The sequence below is a fragment of the Jatropha curcas genome, chromosome 4 (genome assembly GCF_041381405.1).
Source record: "Jatropha curcas cultivar XTBG-Jc1 chromosome 4, XTBG_Jcur_1.0, whole genome shotgun sequence".
In the NCBI taxonomy this organism is placed as follows: Eukaryota; Viridiplantae; Streptophyta; class Magnoliopsida; order Malpighiales; family Euphorbiaceae; genus Jatropha; species Jatropha curcas.
Genome location: NC_143154.1, coordinates 22,309,694 through 22,333,734, shown reverse-complemented (window position 1 = coordinate 22,333,734; position 24,041 = coordinate 22,309,694). Strand labels below are relative to the sequence as shown.

At 33.0% G+C, this 24,041-nt stretch overlaps 2 protein-coding genes and 1 pseudogene across 6 annotated transcripts; 2 read left to right on the top strand and 1 right to left on the bottom strand.

The window, feature by feature from the left end:
* The first annotated feature begins 1,594 nt into the window (after positions 1 to 1,594).
* On the top strand, positions 1,595 to 14,714 carry LOC105644045 (lysine-specific demethylase JMJ27). 4 transcript variants are annotated; one of them, XM_089720295.1, is made up of 13 exons: positions 1,595 to 2,635; positions 2,832 to 2,971; positions 3,714 to 3,813; positions 3,907 to 4,048; positions 4,555 to 4,618; positions 4,707 to 5,451; positions 6,261 to 6,590; positions 8,518 to 9,370; positions 9,474 to 9,604; positions 10,374 to 10,446; positions 10,532 to 10,617; positions 12,430 to 12,549; positions 14,267 to 14,714. In XM_089720295.1, exons 1-13 carry the CDS (start codon positions 1,916 to 1,918, stop codon positions 14,333 to 14,335), a joined length of 3,573 nt encoding a protein of 1,190 aa, XP_089576421.1. In that variant the 5' UTR covers positions 1,595 to 1,915; the 3' UTR covers positions 14,336 to 14,714. The 4 variants fall into 4 exon arrangements, 3 of the variants coding, with proteins under 3 accessions (XP_089576421.1, XP_089576422.1, XP_089576423.1); XR_016320477.1 differs by lacking the exons at positions 12,430 to 12,549; positions 14,267 to 14,714 and adding an exon at positions 9,856 to 9,907 and having other exon boundaries at positions 10,532 to 10,577; XM_089720296.1 differs by lacking the exon at positions 9,474 to 9,604 and having other exon boundaries at positions 8,518 to 9,429.
* Positions 14,715 to 20,341: 5,627 nt separating this feature from the next.
* LOC149496984 (small ribosomal subunit protein eS25) lies at positions 20,342 to 21,978 on the top strand. Of its 2 annotated transcripts, XM_089720740.1 has the most exons (5): positions 20,342 to 20,493; positions 20,579 to 20,653; positions 20,745 to 20,879; positions 21,512 to 21,576; positions 21,662 to 21,978. In XM_089720740.1, exons 1-4 carry the CDS (start codon positions 20,491 to 20,493, stop codon positions 21,560 to 21,562), a joined length of 264 nt encoding a protein of 87 aa, XP_089576866.1. In that variant the 5' UTR covers positions 20,342 to 20,490; the 3' UTR covers positions 21,563 to 21,576; positions 21,662 to 21,978. The 2 variants fall into 2 exon arrangements, with proteins under 2 accessions (XP_089576866.1, XP_089576865.1); XM_089720739.1 differs by lacking the exon at positions 21,512 to 21,576 and having other exon boundaries at positions 20,344 to 20,493.
* A 614-nt stretch (positions 21,979 to 22,592) lies between these two features.
* Positions 22,593 to 23,627, bottom strand: LOC149496983 (putative F-box/LRR-repeat protein 8 pseudogene; annotated as a pseudogene).
* Positions 23,628 to 24,041: the final 414 nt, after the last annotated feature.

Genomic DNA, 24,041 nt, shown 5'->3' with positions numbered 1-24,041 from the left:
ACTTTTGGAGGTGAAAATGCTGCACTTGTTGGTTACACAGATGCAGATATGGCTGGTGATCTTGATGAAAAAAAATCTACATTAGGATACCTATTTACATTCTCAAGGGGAGCTATTTTATGGCAGTCGAGATTACAAAAATGTGTTTCATTATCAATAACTGAAGCAAAGTACGTTGCAGCAACGGAAGCAAAAAAGGAAATGCTTTGGTTAAAGCGATTCTTTCAAGAATTGGGTGTGCAGCAGAAGAATATATAGTTTATTGTGATAGTCAAAATGCATTAGACTTGAGCAAAAATACTATGTATCATGCACAAATAAAATACATTGATGTAAGATATCATTGGATTAGATCTGCTATTGAAGAGAAGCAGTTCCAGTTGCGGAAAATCCACACAGATAGAAATGCTGCGGATATATTGACAAAGGTCGTTCTGAAGGAGAAGTTCGAACTGTGTGTCAAAGCTGCAGGAATGGAGAGTCCCACCATGTAGTCGGGAGGGGGAGAATTATTGTGGGATCCCTCCAATATGTGGGATCCACACACATTTGAAAATAAAAAAAAGAAGAAAATAAACACGTTTTTTATTTGTTGGGCAAAGAAAGAAAGAAAAAAAAAAGAAGGAGATTCAAACGTGTGGGACCCACACACGTTTGAATGAAGAAAAAAAAAAGAGAAAAACACGTGTTGTTTAAAAGTTCAAAGAAAGCTCACCTACAAAAATGAAAATGGATGCGTTAATTGCGCAGACGCATTGATTAACGCATCCACTTCTCCTATAAATAGGAGAAGTTTTCTTCAACTTAAATGTACAAAAACATAGAAGCAATATACACATTTAGTTGTAGAAAATTTTAGGAAAAGATTCTTAAAATTGAGAAAGAGAGAAAATGGTGAGATTGTAATTTTGGGGTGGTTTTGGGAAACACTTAGAGTGCCACTATTTTTGTAATCTCTTTTGTACCTACTATTTTTAGTAGAAAAATTATTCGAAGTTTTCGTCCCGTGGACGTAGCCCATAACAGTTGAAGGGTGAACCACGTAAATCTCGGTATTCTTTTTTTTCATATGACATTTATGGTAATTATTTAATTTTTATCGTGGTTATTATTTCTTGTGGATTCAATCGTCAATATCCAATACGTAATTATTGGAGGTATATGTGATAATAGTAATTATATTTTACTTTTACCACCGGTATTTTTCTGCGGGCCCCACTTGGGATCAGTTATAATCCCAACAGTTTACACAAATTATTTTAGAAATGGATATTAAACTACTGCTAATTGATAACCTATTGAAGAACATAATTCATGCCAATGAATGGGGTACGCGATTATTGAATTTATAATCTGTAACTACTTTTCCAAACATTTTCTATCGTTCGCGTTCTAAGAGAAGACAATCAAATGACTCATCATTTATTTAATTTAGCCTTTGAGTTAGATCATCAAGCTCAAGTTTGGATTGAGAAGTTCCTTATAGTATTGTGCATTTTGTAATAGCTGATTTAGCCTCTATTATCTATAAAATTCGAATTTCTTCCTCTAAAAAAATTGGACTTGTTTTCTTTAATGATAAAGTTTTTTTAATCTATATTTTTAATTATATTTAATAAAGAATGCGGTTGAGTCTTCCGGTCTAGTAAACCCTTATTTATACTCGTTCGTTGATTGTAGAGCATTGGATTGGATTCAATCGATCCGATTGGTCGAGTTGTAACAGGTAGTGTGCTGCCACCCACTTCCGATCCAAGCTATAACCCCTACGAAAGTACACAGTTCCACTTCCACTGTCCCCCAATAAGCCCGGCTTCTGTTAAATCGTGCGAGGCGCCCAGAAACAACAATAAAATTTCAAAATTGACGAGTTACCATAGAATGTAAGTGAAAGTGAAAGTGATTGCATAGAACCATGAGCAGCAGAGCCAGTAACAGAAGGATAACAGCGGGAACGCCACTAGACGAGTGTTCCTGTTGGAAAGAAGGTGAAACGGTACCGTTTGTAGAACCACCAGATGATCTTCGCTGCAGTCGAAGTGACGGCAAAGCATGGCGTTGCAACCGCTGGAAAATTCATGATAGGTCACTTTGTGAGCTACATTACCTTCAATCACGCAGCAAGTCGGGGAAGTGCCAAACGGGGCAGAAAGGTGTAAATAAGGCTCAAAGTAAGAAACTTTTTAGGAAGGTGAAAGGCAAGAAGCGTGGCCGTGACGATTATGAAGAGGAAAAGGAAAAGGAGGTTATGCCGGAAAAAAAGCAGAGGGCAAAACTGAAACTTGAAGATGAATTTGGGGTGGAAATGGTAAATAAAGATAAAAAATTGGGACAAAAAGTTGATATTTTGGAGAAGAAGAGGGATGACTGCAGTTTTGTAAAAAAAGAGAAAAATTTGGGTGAGGATGAAGCACCTGAGAAGCGGAAGAAGAAGAATAAGAAGAAGAAGAAGAAAGGTGTAAAAGGAAATGGTGTAGTGATTAAGGAAGAAGAATTGTTGGATAGGAAGGTTAGGAGTAGAGAGAAACTAAAGAATCTAATCAGAAGTGAGAAAGAACTTGATGCTTTGTTGGATAGAGAAATTAAAGAACAGTTGATTATAAGTAGTAACAAGAGAAAACCTGATGATACAACTGTGAGAGCATTTTTACATTTTTTTAATTTAAATATTCTATTTTATTTTATTCTGTCTCTATTAATTAGTTCACTTTTGAGAGCCTTTACACACTCTGATAATAATTTAATTTGACTATACGAAATCATTTTATTAATCTTATTTTATTTGGCTCTGATGGTGTTCATTAATTTATTTGGTTTTGTCTCGAGCGTAGAGAATGGCTCAAAATGAGCCTAAGCAGAGGATGTGGAAGGAAGTTACTTCATGTCATCAATGCTGGAAAAGTGACAGGAAGCTGATACAGTGCCAAAAATGCAAGAGGAAAGGATATTGTTCCCCTTGCATTAGGAGATGGTAACTTATACATCTTGCTCTTGGAACTCAAACATTTGCTCCCCCCACAAATATAAAATTCCCCTTCCATGTTGCCATTAATTTTTGGATGTTCTGTTCTTTAAAGTTTTGCCCGTATAAAATGGATTTATTACTGTAAAATGTTTCTTACTTGTGTCTGTATGATACCTAAACTATTATTCATTGCATTAATGGTAAAGAAAAGTCGTCACATTTGCCGTTTCACTAGATATCTGTGGTTTTTTTCTAGGAATGTTTATTTGAGGGTTTACTAATAAGTGATCAATAGCATTTTGTACCAACTTGAAGAACGAAAAACATTTCAGAGGGTGTATTTTGATTTTTCCCAAATCCAAATGCAACTGCAAGCCACACCATTAATGTTTGTAATTACTAATAGATTCATGGTAAGATAAGCAATCAACTCTGTTCTCCCGTTAAATATTCTGAAAGGTTAATTTTCTTAAGGTGCATAAAATACATATCCCAAAATAAAAACTAATTTTTCAAACATCTTGTTTGTGCTTTACTTGCTTGAAGTAATAGCCAAAACATTAATAACATTATCTTGACCGTGATAATATTTCTACGCCTATTGACTACTCAAATTCATTCTATATATTCATTTTTGTCACATGAATAAAATATAATGCGAGCATGTTTAGTTTATATGAGCTTACTATGATAAATGACCTTTTTGATTATGTTTCTTGTTAAAAATGCCTTTTGCTGTTGGATACAGGTATCCTAAAATATCAGAGGAAGCAATAAGAGAGGCCTGCCCTTTTTGTCTGGGAAATTGTAATTGCAAAGGGTGCTTACGCAGAAAAGAGACAAATGTGGTTGGTGCTGTTACAGCCTTGCTATTTACCACCTCTTCTTTCATATCTTTGCCTCTCAATTTATAGAAATTGTGTTCTTCATATTCCTTTTAGGGTGCCAAAAGTTCAGGAATGCCAGTAAATAGAGATGAAAAGGTTAAGCATCTGAGATATCTTGTTCATGTCCTGTATCCCTTTCTCGAACAGTTTGATCATGAACAAATGATGGAAAAAGAGATGGAAGCACAGATGCAAGGTATGAGCTAAACAGCCTTGTTTTCCATTGATTATGTTTTTTTCTCCCTATTGAAACACTGGGCTGTTGATATTAGGCTTCCATTATTTTGTTTACTTTTTATGTCACTCAACCAAAATAAGATAGTAATTTTGTCTGGAGACATTAACTGCAGTTAAGGGAGAGGAGAAGCAAAAAGTGGGATACTAGTAGAGGTAGCATGTAAAAAATTAATACAATATCTGTATTTATGGATCAACAAATGCCGTCTTAATAAATTGGCTTAAAAGAATCAATTAGGGTATTCTAATGTCTCAACTCTCATATTGATTTGCAATAAGAGATCATCAACCTAAACTACCTTTTTGTGTGGAAATTTATAACTTTGGCTGGTCAATTCAAAGGCAGATATTACTTCAATAAAAGTATTGAAATGTTTATGCCTATGGGATTTATCCAAGGTGCATTTTCATATATTGCTAAAATAAAGCTTCATTGTTCTCATTGTTTGTCAAAAATTTGGACAGGGATATCATCGAGAGAGGTTGAGTTGCAGCAAGCATTTTGTAATGGTAATGAACGTAAATATTGGTATGATCTTTGCTTAATAAAATTTCTTGTTTTGTTGCTTTCAATTCCCTGCATTGGCAAGGCTTTACTGATGTTTGTTTTGTTTCAGCAATAACTGTAGAACTTCCATAGCTGATTTTCATAGGAGTTGCCCACATTGTTCGTATGATCTTTGCCTTACTTGCTGCCGTGAAATTCGTGATGGCTGCTTGCAAGGTGGAGGTGAAATTGTTGTTGAGTATTTAGACAGAGGAAAGGCTTACTTGCATGGTGGAGAACCTGAATTAATGCCCTTAGTAGAAGAAAAATCTTCTAGCAGTATTAAATCAGATTTGCAAAATCGTAAGACAGCAATATCAGAGTGGAAACTGAAGGAAAATGGTGACATCCCATGTCCACCAAAGGAACTCAATGGGTGTGGACATTCTCATCTTGAGCTGAAGAGCATCTTTCCAGATGGTTGGATTTCAGAATTGAAGGAAAAAGTAAACAAGTTACTTAAAGTTTGTGAACTTTCAGTTGCACCAAGAAATTCTTCGGAATGCTGTCCGTGTTTTGGAACAAAAGGTGACATCAGATCAAGCAATAGAAATCTGCGGAATGCTGCTTCTCGAGAAGATTCAAGGGACAACTATGTGTACTGCCCTTCAGCTATTGATATCCAACACGGGGACCTCGATCATTTCCAGGCACATTGGATCAGGGGAGAGCCAGTGGTTGTCAAAGATGTCCTTGAATTAACATCTGGCTTGAGCTGGGAGCCAATGGTTATGTGGCGTGCATTTCGTGATATAAAGTATACTGGTAGTTCAGAGTTGGTAGTTAAAGCTATTGATTGTCTTGATTGGTGTGAGGTAAGATTGTAATTATTATTGCAATTGCCATAATCATCATGTCTTTACCCCAACAGTTACCATGAGATATCTTTACTGTTTCTTTCCCTTTTTTTTTTTTTTTTTTTTTGTATAAAAAATTATTTATCTGTTGAGTGTACAAAATTTGCATAAAGGAAGCAAAAAACTATGCCATTGTAGTTGGAAAAGTTATGATTCTTGGTCCTTGCCTAGGAATTTTAGCATAACCTTATTGCGGTGAGGAAATCTAACACAGAGTCCAGTTACCTGTCTTGTTAATTAATTCCTATGAAAGACTTTTCAGAAAAAGGGGAATGAGAAGTTGGAATCAGTTATAGACCCTCTTAATGGTGATGAGCTTTTACCCCTTTTCCCTAATCACTATGTCTAAGACTTTTAGGACTAGAAATGTTTCTCCTTTTACCAATAAGTATGAGGCAAAACATAAAACACGAGACATTAAAAATGAATTGCAATCTGTAAAAAGAAAGAATTCATGTATTACTTAATCCAAAACTACACAGAACTTTCACAACTAATTCCCTGTTCCCATGGTTGCATGAGATACACTATAAACTTTTTTTTTTCAGTAGTTCATTTTTCTTCCCCTCTTTGCATGTTCAGTCTTGGTTTTATGTGAGGGTAATGATTAATGATATTGAACTGTGTATGCTGAACTTTAGATTCATATATACAAATGAAAGAAAAGATAAGGAACAATTGGGAGTATTGGTCTATTGGTGCTTCTGCTTAATCCTTTTGTATTTTCCAGTTTGTTAATGGTACTAAGTTTCTGGTGCAACATGCAGGTTGAGATAAATATTCACCAATTTTTCAAAGGGTATTCAGATGGTCGTGCACACTATAACTCTTGGCCTGAGATGCTCAAGGTCAAAGATTGGCCTCCATCTAATCTTTTTGAAGAACGTTTACCACGATATTATGTAGAATTTATCAGTGCCTTGCCATATTTAGAATATGCAGATCCTTGCTCTGGCATTCTTAATGTTGCAGCAAAGGTGCCTCCGGGTATCCTGAAACCAGACTTGGGGCCAAAAACCTATATAGCTTATGGATTTGCTGAAGAGCTGGGCCGTGGAGATTCTGTTACCAAGCTTCACTGTGACATGTCGGATGCAGTATGCTTACTTGTCTGCCTGTACTTTAAATTTTAACTGGTGTCAGAAAATCATTATATTTATGAGAAATATAATAACCATGAAGACCAAAATATATTACCATCTGTTATTACCACTTAATTATTTTTCTACCAAACTATCATTAGAGTTAAAGTGAGTTTTGGACAAAAACCAAAAGTAAATTAATCATAGAGTGTTGTTAATGCTGATGCTATTTGTGCAAGACTTTATTTTGAGCATTAGGCATGTACTTGTGCTTTTTGTGTCTGTAATTTCCACATAGAGTGTACTGTGTTTATTTTTTTTTGTACTTTGTGCAAAACACTGTGCAAGTTTTATATTTATTTTGCACTAATTCTGCTACATTGAGATTGTAGTTTAAGTATTTGGTGGTTGGTTTTTTCTAAAATTTGATCATTCTTAATGGCATCTGAAAAACTTGATATTATATATATTTTGTGAGGATCATTTAATTTTAGCACCATCAAAATAAAAGGACTTTTTAGTATCTGTAAAGAAAGGGATAATAGTTTCATGATCGGCTTGCTAGTGGTTGTATGGATGCTACAAAGAAATTCTGATTTATAGTCTGATTTTACAAGCTGTAGAATTGGAGAAAGAGAGCATAAGAAGAGAATATAGTGAAAAGGAGACATGAAAGAGAAACCCACTACCAATGAATGCCATTCAACTTCATAAAGCCTAAGAGAGTGACACATTCCGTTCTGTAGAACAGCTTTGCTAATTTCTCTCTTATACTTTACCAATGAGTGGTAATAATTGAATAGAGGCCCTGGGATACTTGTTCTCCTGGTACCACTTTGATTAGTCACTCCTAGATTTGGAAAATAAAAAAATTTTGCAAATAGCAATAAAGCTATTTGTTCCCAGGATAGGTAAGTTACTAACACATAAATATATGAATATATGAAAAAAAAGATATAAACGATTGAGCTCTGCATAGATAACTTTCTTAGTGAATTCAAATAAGATGCTAGGAAGGCGTGTTATGAGATAGTTCTGTCAACTGGTTTATCCACTTGGTTTCAGAACTTGACTAGCTGATGAGTGACAGGGAATCATGGGAACAATCACCCAATTTGGCATTGATGAAAGTACTATATTTCATCATATGTTATGGAAGTTCTCAAACTACATGCATCAAGCATCTGATGAGTGACAGTGAATCGTTGAGATGTGCAGGGAATAACAAGAGTTCATGACCTTTTAATGCTAATGCAACAAACTATTGCATGCCCCTGCTGCATGCTTAATAGAACATTCATCCCAACTACTTCAGGATTGCTCAAAGCTGAATTATTTTTAATGTTTTTAAGTTGCCAATTGCATATGTTTGTGAGTGTCCACATGTGATTGCATGTGTAAGCACAGCTGAAAGATTTTGAGGTAATCTATTGTTTTGACAAATAAACAAGTGCTAGTATTATGATTGATAAGCATTGTGGATCTGGACATAACATTAATAATTGGCTTTAGACAGGGAAGTTGGAATTTTCCAAGTTATCGAGATTTTATAAGAATTTCTTTTACTTGTTGATTTTTTTGTCAAGTTACCTCTTTAATTTCTTATTTTGTCTTCATCTCAGTAACTTTTGGATCTACATATTCTCAAGTACATAAATAAGCAATAAATGGTTCTTAGATATCATATTTTGATTTCCTTGTGTATGAAGCTTTGATGAACTTGATCTTCTATAAGAGTGGGAAAATATCTTTTGGCCTGAAACGCTTTTTTGAAAAGCTTGAAGTGGTTCAAGGATGATTCCATTATATTATGGATCATGTGTAATTAATATTAAATGTCGCAATATCAATTCATCATTTTGCTATGCACTTCTACTGATAACTGTTCCATTTTTTTGCTAAATATTTGATTTTGTGCTCTGGTTGGTTGTATTTATCTCAGGTGAATATTTTAATGCATACTGCAGAAGTTACCTTTCCCCCATATCAGCTTACTGAAATAGAAAAACTGAGAAAGAGACATGCTGCCCAAGACCGAAGAGAGTATTTTAATCTTGTTGATGTGGATTATCAAAAAATTGATAAAGATCAGTCGGACTCAAAAGGGAAGCTCAATTTACAACCTGATGAGATCATATCACATGATGAAGGATCACCCTTAGCACAAGCTTCAAGTTTGGAAAATGCCAGATCTTGTATAGAGCCTGTAGATCAAGTGCTTCGCTGTGATGGCCATGAAAATCGAAGTGAGAGTGCCGCTGACCGCGCTTCTGAACAAATATCTTCTGAATCAGTTGTTGCATATGGGAATACAGATACCTTGAACACTAGAACTGAAACTGGTCAAGAGATTTCTGTTTTATCTTCTGTTGTCCCTCCAGTTATGGAGTTCCCTGAAACCAGTAAGGAATTACGAGATTCAGATGTGAGAAGAGTGGATAGCAATTACTGTGACAGTTCAGGCCTTAGAAGCCAGGTGAAACATGACTCAATTCTGGTCACTAATCATGAAAACAATCGATTGGAAGATAATTGCTTTTCACGCGACAAAATGCGAGATTTCAAATATTATAAAAGACGTGGATTTTCTAGTTTGGCATCAGAAAAGAAAATTCATGTTGACGTATTGGACGAAGCAACAAAAGGTGGAAGTTTAAGTCGGGGTGGAAAGACAAACAGAGTGAACTCACAAAAAGGGTTTAAAACTAAGTTAAAGAAAGCACTGACAAAAACCTTACAGTTTCAGGAAGCACAGGAAATTGAAATGGAGAAAAATGATGAAAGAATCAAAGACGGTAATAGTCATGCAGTGGTTTCCATTTTGTCTTTACTGGCTACAGGAGTGCACTACAGGGTAAATATCTGACTGTTTGATCTTGTTTTTTGAGAATGTGTTAGGTAGATTAGAAGCATCAAAGGATGGTGCAGTTTGGGATATTTTTCGGAGACAAGATGTGCCTAAGCTCCATGAATACCTTGAAAAACACCATAGGGAATTCAGGCACATTTATTGCTCTCCAGTAGACGAGGTAATTGCATCCCTTCTGGGGGTAGAAATGTTCAAAGATCAGTACATCTATAGCCTCTGTTAATAATTATATGATTGATTTCTTTGGTTCCATCAATTATCTTTTACTTACTCTCATACAATGAAAATGTCTGGCAGTCGGCTAGTATTGTGAAGAATTTTGTGAATGTTAAACATGTTGTAATGTGTGTATGAGATGTTCAGATCTGGCTATGCATCTTTTCTAAAGCTGACTGAATTTTTGTCATTCAGACCTCTTCGTAGCAACCTGTATACTTCACTTCTATATGCTCGACTCTTGAAGGTGATTTTCTTGTTTTATGGTCTCACCAACGTGTGTCTTAGGATAAGTCCTAGAGTTGACTCCTGATAGGTTGCTTTTTGTAGCGAAAAAAGTCATGTTGTGCAATTGCTATATTGTGTATTTGGGATTTCTATTGCAACGTTGTGCATTTGGGATTTCCATTGCAATATTGTGTATTTTGGAATCAGCTATAGATTTGCTTTCTTTTTAGCATAAAATAAATCAATTGTTTATTTTTGAAGAAGGAAAATCCCAAGTTCAATGGCCAAGGTTGTAGTGGGACTGGGATAGGTCTTCGGTTTAACTCTTTCCTAATTCATCTAGGAAGTAGACAACAGGGTAAAACAGAAATAGGAGCCTGGTTTCTCTTCTTCAAACTCTTTCCCACAACACACAAATTATTGAAATGCTTTATATGGTTTCATATTGATCTTTATACTACAGACTGACTGATCCATTATTGTAGGTTGTCCACCCCATTCATGATCAAACTTTGTACCTGGATTCCAATCATAAAAGGAAGCTAAAAGAGGAGTTTGGTTAGTTTTTTCATTTAATGTTGCTTGGTTGATTTGACAACTTTTCTTCGCTGTTACTTGTAAACATGAAAATGTTTTTATGCAGGAGTTGAACCATGGACTTTTGTGCAAAAGCTCGGGGAGGCGGTTTTTATACCTGCTGGATGTCCCCATCAAGTGAGAAATCTCAAGGCATGTACATCCATGAATATACCTCGATCAAGTTTGCAGAACTCTGATTTGCATTTGTTACATAGAAATAGTTCCCCCTGATTATTAATAGTAATTGTCTTATTTATTGTTAAAAATATCCAAAATAATTTGCTTTCCAGAATAAAAAGATCCAAAATAATAATAAAAAAGGTATGTTCTTCTATAATGATAGAAAATCCTTATACAACAACAACTAAGCCTTAGCTCCAAACTAGTTGGAGTTGGCTACATAAATCTTTTGTTTGCAGTCTGCTTTGTTCATAATTAAGTCTGCACTATGCCTAGTAACAGGTGCTTTGAACCTCTTCCCTCCATGTGGTTCTAGGTCTACCTCTCCCCTGTAACACCCTTCACTATTAATAATATCATATTTACAAACTGTGCGCATATGGAGGTTTATGTAGGATATGACTAAACCATCTCAGACGTCTTTATCTCATTTTATCTCCCATATGTGCTACTTGCACCTTTCTTTAGATGTGGTTATTTCTAGTCCTATCCAATCTTATTTGACCATACTTTCATCTTAATATCTGCATCACTTGTGAATATGTTGGACCTTTGGGGCTTAACATTCCACCAATCTTCTTAGAAGAAATGAAGCCTTTGTTGTAGATCTACCTAGCATAAAGTCAAACCCATTTTCTGACACCTATGTAATTTCCCCTAAGTCTATGTTCCATAGTTCATTCCCAAAGTTTTATCGAATGGCTCATAAGTTTAAATCCATGGTAGTTCGTACAACTTTTTCTCATGTATAGGAATCAAAGTGCTCTTTCTCCATTTGTTTGGCATCTTTCACCTCTTACTATAACATTGAATACAAAATCATTATGATAATTGAAAATAAGATAAAGCCCTAAATATCATGGAATGTTTACATAATTACGGCGAATAAGAAAAAAGTCCTGCTAATATTGGAGAAACATGATATATTATAAAAGTAATGCCTAACGTGTCATCAATTATATGTTAGTTTCTTATATGGTATGGTATGCCAAAATATAGATCCTAGTGTTCCACACTAAAAGCCTATGCCAAAATATAGATCCTAGTGTTCCACATTAAAAGCCCATTCATAGATGATGATATTATCGATTAAACTGATTTTATTTTAGGTAGGATTGTTGAGGGGGTGAAAAAGGTTAGTATTACAAGCATGTTCTACTACTAAAGAGTAGTGGATGTATCTCCACTTTTATATTCACCTTTTTATATTGCTTAACATGAGACACAAGTATTATTATGCTTTAGTTTTTCATATTAAAATTTAAAATAGGAAAGTGGGTAGCGAAGTAACAAATGAAAGGATGGGTAAGTTGCAAAACTATCAGATTTGGTAACTAAATGACAATTACCCTGAATTTTTTTCCCTTCTGCAATCAATCTAGTAAAAAATTGAAACTTTCACACTGAAGTTAAAGGGATAGAATAATCTATAGGCCTCTTGCATGCTTGATGTTTTCTGATTGTGCTACCTTTTTCAACAATATGTTTTGCTCCATTTATTTAACAATTTATAGGTAATGAGATAATGTAGGTCAGTGACATAATTAGTTTTAATTGCTATAGCTTTTTCTTTTTTTTTTTTTTTTTCTCTTTCTTTTTTCTTTTTCCATTTATTGATAACAGTTCATGTGATCTTTCTATGTGCAATATGCACATGCAAAGTTATCCATTCTGGATGAACAATCTCTTCATGTGCTTTAATGGTCTCTCTTGAGAGATTATGTACTTATAGTGTATGTTATTATTGTTTGCCATTATCATTTGTTTTATCATCATTTGCAGTCATGCATAAAGGTTGCGCTTGACTTTGTCTCTCCCGAAAATATCCCTGAGTGTACCCGTTTGACAGAGGAATTTCGCATGCTGCCTCATAACCACAGAGCGAAGGAAGACAAACTTGAGGTGTACTGATTTTGTCCTTGTTCTAGATTATCTTTGAAGCACCATAATTTCTTTTTTGTATATTTATATTTTTCTGGAGATGAATGTGAATCATTGTCTAGCATCGTATCTATGTAGGAGAGTTTCATTCATAATATAATTGGTGTTGGGATCTTTATAATTTCTTTTCTGCAAAGTTAACAACAAGAATTAGGAGTAATTGCTTCTTGTGCTGTGCCCAATTTACTTGTCCTTAAAAAAGAATAGGTCATGGATAATGAGAGGATAGCCTTGAAAGTGATACAATCATTATTAGGTTCTTTTTTTTTTTTTTTTTTTTTTTTTTTTTTTTTTTTGTTGTTGTTGTTTTCCTTCTTTCCAATTATAACTATGAAGTGTCAAACCAACTTCTTGGTTCAGTTGTGCTCTAACTATGCTTCAGAAGTCGCTATTATGAAATATGGCTCGTAGACAAATGTTGACATCCTTTAAAAGTTTGAGTAGCTTGTGATGCTCTTTGGTGTTTTCCGTACACCAAGAATTTTCATACAAGTAATGAAAAATATACTATGGGATTTTCCGGTTCTTTTGTCATCACTTGCTTTTTTAGCACATTAATTTATAGTTGACCGAAAAAAAAAAAAAAAAGATTATTGAAATGATGTTAGCTGATTCATGCAGTTCATTATGTGAGAAACTCTTATGTTAATCAGAGGAAGTGCTCTATTTTTGTGTGGCCATATCTTCTTGGCTTTTCTTCTTTCAGCTTGAAGCTAGGTTTTGACAACTTAAATGCCATAAAGCAACAGGCCTATTCCTTAATCCATTTGAGATAACTGTTTCTGAAGAGGATGAAATTTATGATTTCTGTTTTTTTTTTTTTTTTCTCTAAATTTGTTTTCCTTGGGAATTTAATTTGGTCCAGTGGCTTGTGGAGTTACCTGTCTCACTTGGAACTGGCAAATAAGATAGTCATATTTGCAGATAACCATATATGCAGCTTTTTGATCTTCAAATAATTGTTTGGATCCTTCTAAAGTGGTCGCCACTTGTAGCGTTTGGTTTGATGCCTACAATAGCAATCGGTTACCTGAAACACTCTCCAAACACTGCTTTTAAATATTTCTTCAGCTGAATCAGACATTATATTTACCAAAGGTTAAAATGTTAGCAAGAATAATTTGCTTTAGAGTTGAAAGAAGATTTTAGTAATAGGTTACAAGCTTGTTCTTCTGAGCTGATTTTCATGTTTAATAAATTGCATATATTTTTTTGACATTCATTCTGAAGTTGGTGATTCCTGCCAATTGGCAGTGGTTGGTATCATGTTTTAGTTTGTTAAGATGCTAATTGTGTAATTTAGCTATCAGGGATGTTGGATTGCTCAGAGATGAAGGAAAGACCAGCTGCTTCTGCTAAGAGGCATGGGTTGAACGTAGAAATCAAGCAATAATGCTTAATTTTTAATCAAAAATAAATCATTTCCAATTGTTACCCAATGTAAATATTAAGAAAATGAAAAAGATAAAGAATTGATTAACGGGTTTATATTTGGGGAAAATAAGCGTAATAAGTTGTACGGAACAATATGAATTGCATGTTCATCAAATCTATCATATAAAATATGTATGATATGAAGGTTGATGTTGCTATCTGGACTTTGCTTCGTTGCTTCTCTCTTTATTATGGTTGATATGCACATGATGAAAGGTGTCTGATATTTTGCTCTATGGAACAGGTTAAGAAAATGTGCCTACATGCTCTGAGCATAGCTGTAGAGGAATTGGAGAAATTGCAGGATGAGTAGCCTGACGCGCTTGTGAAGTTCAGGTTGCTGTCAAAATTAGTCACTTTTTGTCTGGAATCTTCATTGTCCTTGGAAGCCTTGGCCATTTTGTACAGAAAGAAGAACCTCTTCTATAATGAAAATGAAGGTGCAAATTGAAGAATTTAATATTTACATCATACATTTTTTTTACTATATCAGAAAACAGAATGTTCTAGTGGGCTATGGCTTCAAATGGGAAAATGTAAAGATATATTTGAAGCTTGCTGAACAACTTATTTATACAAGTACTAAAGAAATGAAAGAAATTACCCTGTAAGCTCAATGAACCAAATTACATTTAACCTACCAAATTTTTGAATTCTCTCTTAAAAATATGCATGACTAAATATTTATCTGCTTGTGGGTAAGATTGTTATGTTAGCTTGCCTGTGAATCGCCAGAGAATCTTAATCAATTGCCAGTAAATTTTTGAATTCTCTCGTAATCAATTGATAGTTGATAGAAGTTTCAATAAGCTATATTTGTAGCTTTTTCGTATCAGCTGTTCATTGATTTATATTATATTATATTTGGATTTTATTAACATCATAAAAATATTAATTTTTTAAAATTAATATTTTTAATATTTTATTTGTATTTATTTGAAAAATAATAATTTTCTATTAAATATTATTTTAAAATTTTAATTAATATTTTTATTTATATAAGATATTAAAATAAACAACAATATACACTTTGAAGAATTAAAAAAAAAAAAAGTATACATTATACATCATAATGTACAAAGACAATTATACTCTTAATAATTATTTTACATTTTAACAGTAATCACAACCATTAATTTTTTACCATGCACCAATAATCATCAGCTAACTGATTTGAGCCAACAATTGGGTGAGCATTTGGTTTAATCGCACCGGACTGAATCGAGCTGGTAGGATTTGGTCAAGCCGAATAGATTTTATGGTGACTGAAATCGGATCAGATACTACGAAAATTATTCTGATACCTAATCGAACAACATCAATTTGAATTTGGTTCAATTATTCTGAACCAAATCATCTATTTTGGGCATAGAAAATTAATTTGATTAGTTATGCAAAAGTTGACTGAATCAAACAGAATGATTATCATTATTCAAACCAATACCTGATTACTTAAAAAGCTGACTGAATTAAACCGAAATGAGTCCTTTTGGTTCGGTTACTGAATATTGCTCACCCTAGCCTCTATCATGTATTCTATGATCGAAACAAATTAATCACTCTTTTTCTGTCTCTTATGACTTGTGAGTTTTTATTCTATCGCATCGCAAATGAAAATTCATCACTCCATCTTCTCCCGCCAATTTTTTCTTTATTGTTTTTCCTAAAATATTCTATTACTTTCCTTCTTCTCCTCTACCAACCATTCTTTATTTTGATTTTTACAGTGCTTTTGCCAAATAATTTGAATGAAAATCTTTTTTTAATTGCTAAATGTACAACATTGTGCATACTTTCTTTTATTTGGTTTTAATTTTTGAGCTAAGGATAGTCTCTATAGAAAAGGATACGAACTTATATTAAGAATAAATCCTGACTTTAGTTTATCATCAAAGCTCACAGTTGTGATTATACTATGATTTCCGCGTCATTAAGTATGATTCAACCTTTTAATTATGTTTTTATACTTGTAGCAGATTAGTTATCCAAGTCATATATTGTTATATAAGTCTACTAACGAGTTGCATTCATGATATTAGGGTGGCCATGGATCCGGTTCCGATTTGGAACCGCTCAATTATAGTTTCATAATGGTTCCAAAATCGACAGTTCCATACAGTTCGCATAATTTTAAAAAAAAAAAAATCTAAATTACACAAACATCCTTAACGTAACTAGATGTTATATGACCTTTTACAATTGATAGGAGGATTCATTTGGAGATTTTGATAAAAATTTTTGAAAAATAAAATAAAATGTGTTGGAACCAATTGGAATCACCGATTCTAATCGATTGTCAAACCTTCAGTTCTAGCCGATTCTTGGAATCGAGGGATCATAGTTCTCAAAAACTAAAAACCAAAACCAACCGCAACCTCCTAGTTCCAGTTCCGATTATGGCCGGTTTTGGTTCCAGTTTCAGCGGTTCCAAAAATCGGAATTTGGCCATCCTTACATGGTATATCAAAAGTATTATAATCCAATCATTCTTTAGAAGGTTAATTGTATTTGGTTGAATTTGCATTACATTGAAAGCAGGCCAAATACATCATTTGTCCCCTGATTTATAATTTATATCTCTCTTATAATAAATAGATGACTTCTTGATGATTAAACATTTTTAATTTTCTTAATATTTTTCTATTATATTCTAAATCTATTTCACTTAAAATAGTATTTATAAAACTAGAAAAAAAATAGAATTATATATTTCTGTTTTGGGTCACTTTTTGGAGTTATAAGAATTCGTGTGTATGTGCATGTATTTTTTTCTCTAAGCACTGGGTAAGTAATATTGTCATTAGCAAAATTGTCATTAGCAAAAGTAATTATCATTATCAATTCAGATCATTTGCTCATTTCTTTTTTTATCAACAGTAAAAAATAATTTATTATTATCTTTCATTATAATTGTATATAGATATTGATTTGAGGTTGATGACACGAGATTGAAGGTTAAACGATGACTTGATTTTCTTTTTGGGAACTTATTAAGGTTTTAAGAATCTGCATTTATATATTAGAGATTAAAGAATTAAATTTAAGGATTGGATTGAGTACATAAGTAGTATCATTACAAGTAGCTTGTATGACAAAGTCCAATACAAATTAATCAATTGTATTTATTTCAATCTAAACAAAAACTTATGCTTTAATATTAATAATTGTGAGTGCTGGTGATATGTCATTTGTGTGACTGGCTGCGTGAGCATATAACTAGTTGGATGACTAGATATGTTTACACATTTGTGTGAATGCGTGTGTTGTGCAATAATTATTACTCCTTAGAAAACTCACATGTATTGTTTAATTTTCTCTTTAATTCGGTTTAAGCTATGTTTCTTCGCCGCAGGGTTATAAAGAAATTTTTCTAGTTCCATAATTATCTTGCTATGTAACTATATGCATAAGAAGCTATGTATATCAAATAGTTAGTGACTCCGCAGTTGTAGAATTTACATACATTTAATCGTGTATTAACATAGATGAAATAATTCTATGAGCTCATATTAGAAATGTGATGTATTGTAAATTGGAGTCGAACTGTGAAATGTTGAAAATGATAAATTTGGGCCGAGGTATAATAAAATCTTGAGGTTTATTTTCCTAGTAATATGAGCTGAATATTTGAAATTTATATTGAGATAGTAGATTTTTGTGTTTCAGGCTTACTACGGGCTTCGGGAGCCTTAAGTTTACCTGGGCCCTAGTGCCGGTTCGGCCATGGAAACGGGTCGTGACAACACGCTTAGGAAACATTACAGTAAATAAGCATAATACATTAATATTTCAAATAAATAAACAATCATTTATAGTAAATCATAAATATAAAATATAAAATAATTAATTTCTTATTTCAATGTAATTAGTTAAATTAAAAAAAGATACAAAAATAAATTAAAATAAATACTTCATTTTTTCTTACTAATAAAAAAAAAAAAAAAACCGTGGTTGATTAACTTGATGTATGGAGTAGACTCATATATTATGAGATAGGTTGCACGGGATAAATGATATAGAAATGATATTTGACTTATTTTTTATTTGCGTCCACATATTTTAGATCTATTCAATTTAAAAATAAAATAATGAAAAAAAAATGTAAATTCCACTTATTTTTATTAAATTACTTTAATACATGAATTAATTAACAAAATTGATAGGTTGTATGGACAAGGGACACGAGATGCAGGAATATATAGGGTATGATAATTTTTTAAAAGTAGGACATCTACACGCTTAGGACATATTACCGTAAATAAGTATAATATATTAATATTTCAAATAAATAAACAATCATTTATAATAAATCATAAATATAAAATAAAAAATACTTAATTTCTTATTTCGATATAATTTGTTAAATTAGAAAAGATACAAAAACAAATTTAAATAAAAAAAATACTTCATTTTTTCTTGTTAATAAAAAAAACTTTGGTTGATTAGCTTAGTGTATGGAATAGCCTCATATATCAAGAGTTAGGTTACACGGGTAATATATGAAGAAATGATATTTGACTTATTTTTTATTTGCGTTTCACATATTTTGTATCTCTTCAATTTAAAAAGAAAATAATGAAATAAAATGAAAATTCCACTTATTTTATTAAATTACTTCAATCCGCGAATTAATTAGCTTTTATTAAATTACTTTAATCCACAAATTAATTAACGAAATTTGATAGGTTGCACGGATACGGGACACGAGATACATGAATGTACAAGATACGACAATTTTTTAAAAGTAGGACATTCATACGCTTACGACACACTATACTAAATAAGTATAATACATTAATATTTCAAATAAATAAATAAATATTTATTATAAATATAATTAGTTAAATTCTCAAAATTATTATCACTATTTAAATATACATTAATATTTTGTGTGCATTTTTTGATGCATGTCATACCATGTATGACTTTTGCTTTTGCATGCCTCGGTAAAAGGCTTCACAGGATACATAAGAAGGTATATCTCAGCATTATAACTTTGTTACCATATCTTAATGAGATACCATTTTGTAATGCATTTCATGATCATTTTATTATATAATTTTGTTATTTTTGAATGATGTTATAAAAAATTATTTCATCCTTTAACATTGCTCCGCTCATGCAAAAGTTCTAACACTAGTATTTCAAATAAATAAACAATTAATTATAATAAATTATAAATATAAAATAAAAAATGTTTAATTTCTTATTTCAATGACACAAAAATAAATTAAAAAAAATAGTTCATTGTTTATTGGTAATAAAAAAAACATCGGTTGATTAGCTTAGTGTATGGATTAGTTTCCTATACCAAGAGTTAGGTTACACGGACACGGTATACGAGATATGTAAACGTACATGATATAATAATTTTTAAAAAGTTTAAATTAGTGATATCCATTGAGGTATAAGTTTATGACTATGAAAATGAAGAGAAGATTATCACATTGATTAGAAGCAAAACAATAAACTGAAGCATCACTGAGGAAACCTACAACCATTCTATTGCTTAAATTAGATGTACCTTGAAGCAGGACACTGTGTCCTTCATTCTCTATTATTTTTTCATAAGAAAATGAAAATTTGTTGAAATTTTTTAAATTAAATTGGTATAATCCTATATGGTATGCCAATAACTATCATGTTGGATACCAATTAGGGTTGCATATGGCCCGATTCAATCCACACAACAGGATCCATTTAATCCAACCTAATTTAATAGGTTTGAGAATATAATCAGGGGAGGGAGTTCAACGTGTCATTATCATTATGCACGGATTGAATTGGGTTGGGTCATGGATTCATTATGTAAATTCTCAAATTTAATCCAATCCGTAAATAATATCAACATATAAATTATTTGAGTTATTTTAATTTGTAATTTTGAATATATTACTGTAAATTATTTTACATATTTAGTAGGACCAGCCTTTTAAATTGGTAAATGGAACCTAGATAATTATTTTTAAAAAAAACTTATTTTAAAATGTTATTAGAATATTTTGTAATTTATAAAAATTATTATATAATTATATTTATACGTATATTTAATTTTGTTGGTTATTTATCTTAAATAATTATATTCTATTTAAAATTATTTATATTATGTATTATTTATTTGATCCGCGTGCTTACATTGAATCTATATCTAATTTATATCAATTATAATCCGCGAGATCACATATTTAATAAATTGAATTAGACAAAAGTTATTTATCCGTACATATGGATGGAGTATTTTAAATAGATGAACTTGACCCATGTACAGCACGACCCACCAATACATAGGTAGTGGGCTAGAGCCCATGTATAGCCCATGAGCCCACAACCCAAGTGAGTCGATAGAACCCTAGTTTCCTATATATAATATTCTCTTACTTCTTCGACAAACCCAAAAGTCATCTCCTTCCTCTGCCAGCCGCTGCACTTACATATTGACAGAGAAAACTCTGTAATAGCTTCAAAGCAATGGTAAGCGAAGAGTTTCTTTCTCTCCAATAAGTTTGTTCCTGCAAAAAAAGAGGTTAATTAATTAGTGTTATTCTTTTTCTGATAGGCACCCAAGAAGGATAAGGCTCCTCCTCCTTCCTCTAAGCCCGCCAAATCTGGTGGAGGGAAGCAGAAGAAGAAGGTATTTTGTCTTATGTATCTTTTTTCTTTTTCTAATTTATAATTTTTAGTTGTCTATATTGAAAGCTGTTTTGTTTGGTTTGATTTTGTAGAAATGGAGCAAGGGAAAGCAAAAGGAGAAGGTGAACAACATGGTTTTGTTCGATCAAGCTACCTATGACAAGCTTCTTTCTGAGGTTCCCAAGTACAAGCTCGTCACTCCTTCAATCTTGTCCGACAGATTGAGGGTATGATCCCAATTGATCTCTTTAGTTGCTTATTTGATTTTTGGTCGCTATTTTGTCAATTATTTTTCTATATAAGAATGTTATTATAGAGTCACTGAATATTACTTGCAAGCGAAATACAATTTGGTAAACTTGTTCGCATATTCAAGCCTTCTATAATGAATTGCTGGAATCTTTTGGACAATTTGGTGTTCTTCCATTGTTGTCTAGAATTTTTGTTATTAGGGTTTTGTTCTTTAGAATATATGTTGTTAGGATTTAGTTTCCTTTTATAAATTTGTCTACAACTCATTGTTTATGCTGCATTCGCTTCAACAATTATTATGTTTGAACTTCGTCTAGATTTGAAGCCCTCTTAGGCAGCTTATAGTGGGATTTAATTGTGCAAAAGCATAGATGGAATTATACTTGTACCCCTTGAATATAAATAAATGGAGAGCATGTGTTTATAAGTTGCTATGAATATTTTTCTGTGAACCTGATTCTTCTGTGAATTCTTCCTTTTGTTGGTGGCATTCTCATGCTTCTAGATATGATTTTGTTGGAATGTGTACATTGCTACTTATATGAACCATATGATTTTGTTTGACTGAGAAATGTTTGTTTCTGCCAAAATAATATTTGCCAAATAGGTGCATAGCTTTTTGTCTTCAACTTTCCCGGTTTTTCTCCATCGTATCTAGCTTGAGAAGTCTTGGTAAATTTGTTGTCATGGAACAAAAGATCATTTCATTTCCTGCAATTTGTTGACTTCTATTGATTTTTTGGGGTGGCTCTCTCAGATCAATGGATCTCTAGCACGCCGGGCAATCAAGGATTTGATGGCAAGAGGTTCTATCAGGATGATATCTGCTCATGCTAGTCAGCAGATTTACACCAGAGCTACAAATACCTAGATGGAAACCAACTGTAGAATGTTTTACTCTAGCTAGTCTTAAGGATTTGGATCTGATTTGCTTTCTTATCTTAATGCTTAAGCTATTCAAGTTCTTGCTGTTTAATACTTGTTATTTGAGGCTGTTGATGGTGAATGGTATTTTATTTTAGCTGCCTGTTGAACTTGATTATTATGATGAGCGATTTTGCCTTTTTGATTGCACTTCAACTCGTCAAGTTTTTTGTCCTTTTCTTGTTTTTTGCATGTCACTGGAATGGATTAGCTAATCACTAAGCTGTCTATTGGCTTTGTCTGCTGATAATTAGTAAGTGCGTTAATTATACCTTTGCCTTGTGGCATGGGCTTTTTAATTTTTTTCACTTAGTAAGCAAATTGGAAGCGTTTGTAAACTGTGTTTGCATTTTTGTTATAATTTCAATCGAAGTATACACTGCTGATTGCTTGCTGTAATGTTGACTGTGTAAAATGAAGGGAAGAGTAAAATTAGGCTTTTTTTCTACCTATTGGGTGATAATTTCTTCACTTCATATTCTTTTCAAACCTTGTACAACTCATCTACTTCCTTGTAAATATGGTAACATTCTTATTAAGCTTTTTGTTAGAAAGGTTTGAATTTTATTGAAGAATTGATAATTGGTTTCTGGTTCTGGTGGTGGATATTTGATAGGAGAAAAGTAGCGTTTTTGGTTTGATTTAATTGTTTTTCAATTTCGAGGCATTGCTCTATTGTCATTAGGCATTTGTGAGAGAAATTTATAAAATTAAAAAAAGATGCATCATTTACGACTGCTTGTTATCAATTTGTTAAATCTCATTTAAGAATTTGTTGAAAAGAAGTAGCAATTTAAGAAACTGTAAGCATTGGGTCTCCTACCAAGTTGAACAGCACTTTGAAATCTAGACCTGAGAAAGAGCATTCCTGCTGCTGCATATAACAGGAGTAGAATTTGGTGGTATGATTGGTTGCCGTTGTTCTTCTGCGAGTTCCATTCGTTATCCATGAAAAATCATAAATCCTTCTGTATCAACCGAAACCACAACCTGACTCCTCAGCTTCCTTAGTTTTTGAACACTTGCCTGACTTATCCCTCTGCATCTTTTCACCTTCAGCTTGACAAGGTTAGGACAACAATCTCCAATGGCTTCAATTGCGGCCTCAGAGATAGGACAGTTCTTGATGCACAGCTTCTTCAAGTCACAGAATTTCGCAGCAATAAGTCCCATTTCAGAATCTCCAACAGAATCAGAATTGCAAGGGGCTAATCTTTCCAATGTCCGGCAATTGGAAGCCAAAACAGAGAGAGGAAACACTTATAGGAAGTCCCATAAGGACTAGTACTTGCAATTTCGTGCAGTGATTTGCAACAGATAACAGTCCATCTCCTATGCTTTTGCCACCGAATCTGCTCCACGCATCTATGTGTAACTTGCTAAGATTCTTCCAAGGACTAGCAACTGCAGACAACCCGTCGTCCGTACAATTACTGGTTCGGCTGAGCTGCAGAACTTGAAGGTTAGGACAAGAAACAGAGATGGCAATAATTCCTGCATTACCCGTTTGCACATTCTCCATTTGGATCTCGGAATGGCAGTAATTGTTCCTTGGAGACTTTGGAGAACCTTGTCCCAGGTTCCAGAGCTCCTGCAAACAACAAGTGATTTCAAGGCTTTAACAGAAGAAACAAGAGGAATAAGATACGAGCATTGTGCAGGTCTTCGAGGCTGAGGCGCTCATGTATGATATTATAACAAAATATTAATAACATAATTTTATTAACAAATTAAATTTTTAAAAATAAAAATAATTAAAATTTCTAACCTGTGAGCAAAACAATGCACATAATATGCATATGGACAGTTCTTTTGGAATTAATGCTTGCAAACTATTAAACTTTCCACGCATGTTACTGGCACCATCATATCCTCGGCCACGCAAATTTTGAATATCGAGACAATGTCGAGCAAATACATTGAATAATTTATTTTTAAGAGTTGCTCCTGTAGTATCTTTAGCATGCACCAAATCAAAAAATAGTTCTCTGATGAAACCATTTTTATCAACTGTTGTGCGGTGCCCACTCAATGGGACCCACATTTGAAACAATTTAAAAAAAAAAAAGGAAAACGTGGTAGGACCCACACGTAGTTGAAAATGGAAATAAGGAAATAAGAATTTTCTTCTTGGTAGGTGATCCGTTTTTCGGTGGACGCATAATTAACGCGTCCACCTCTCCTAATCCCGCGTCCATCCCTCCTATACATAG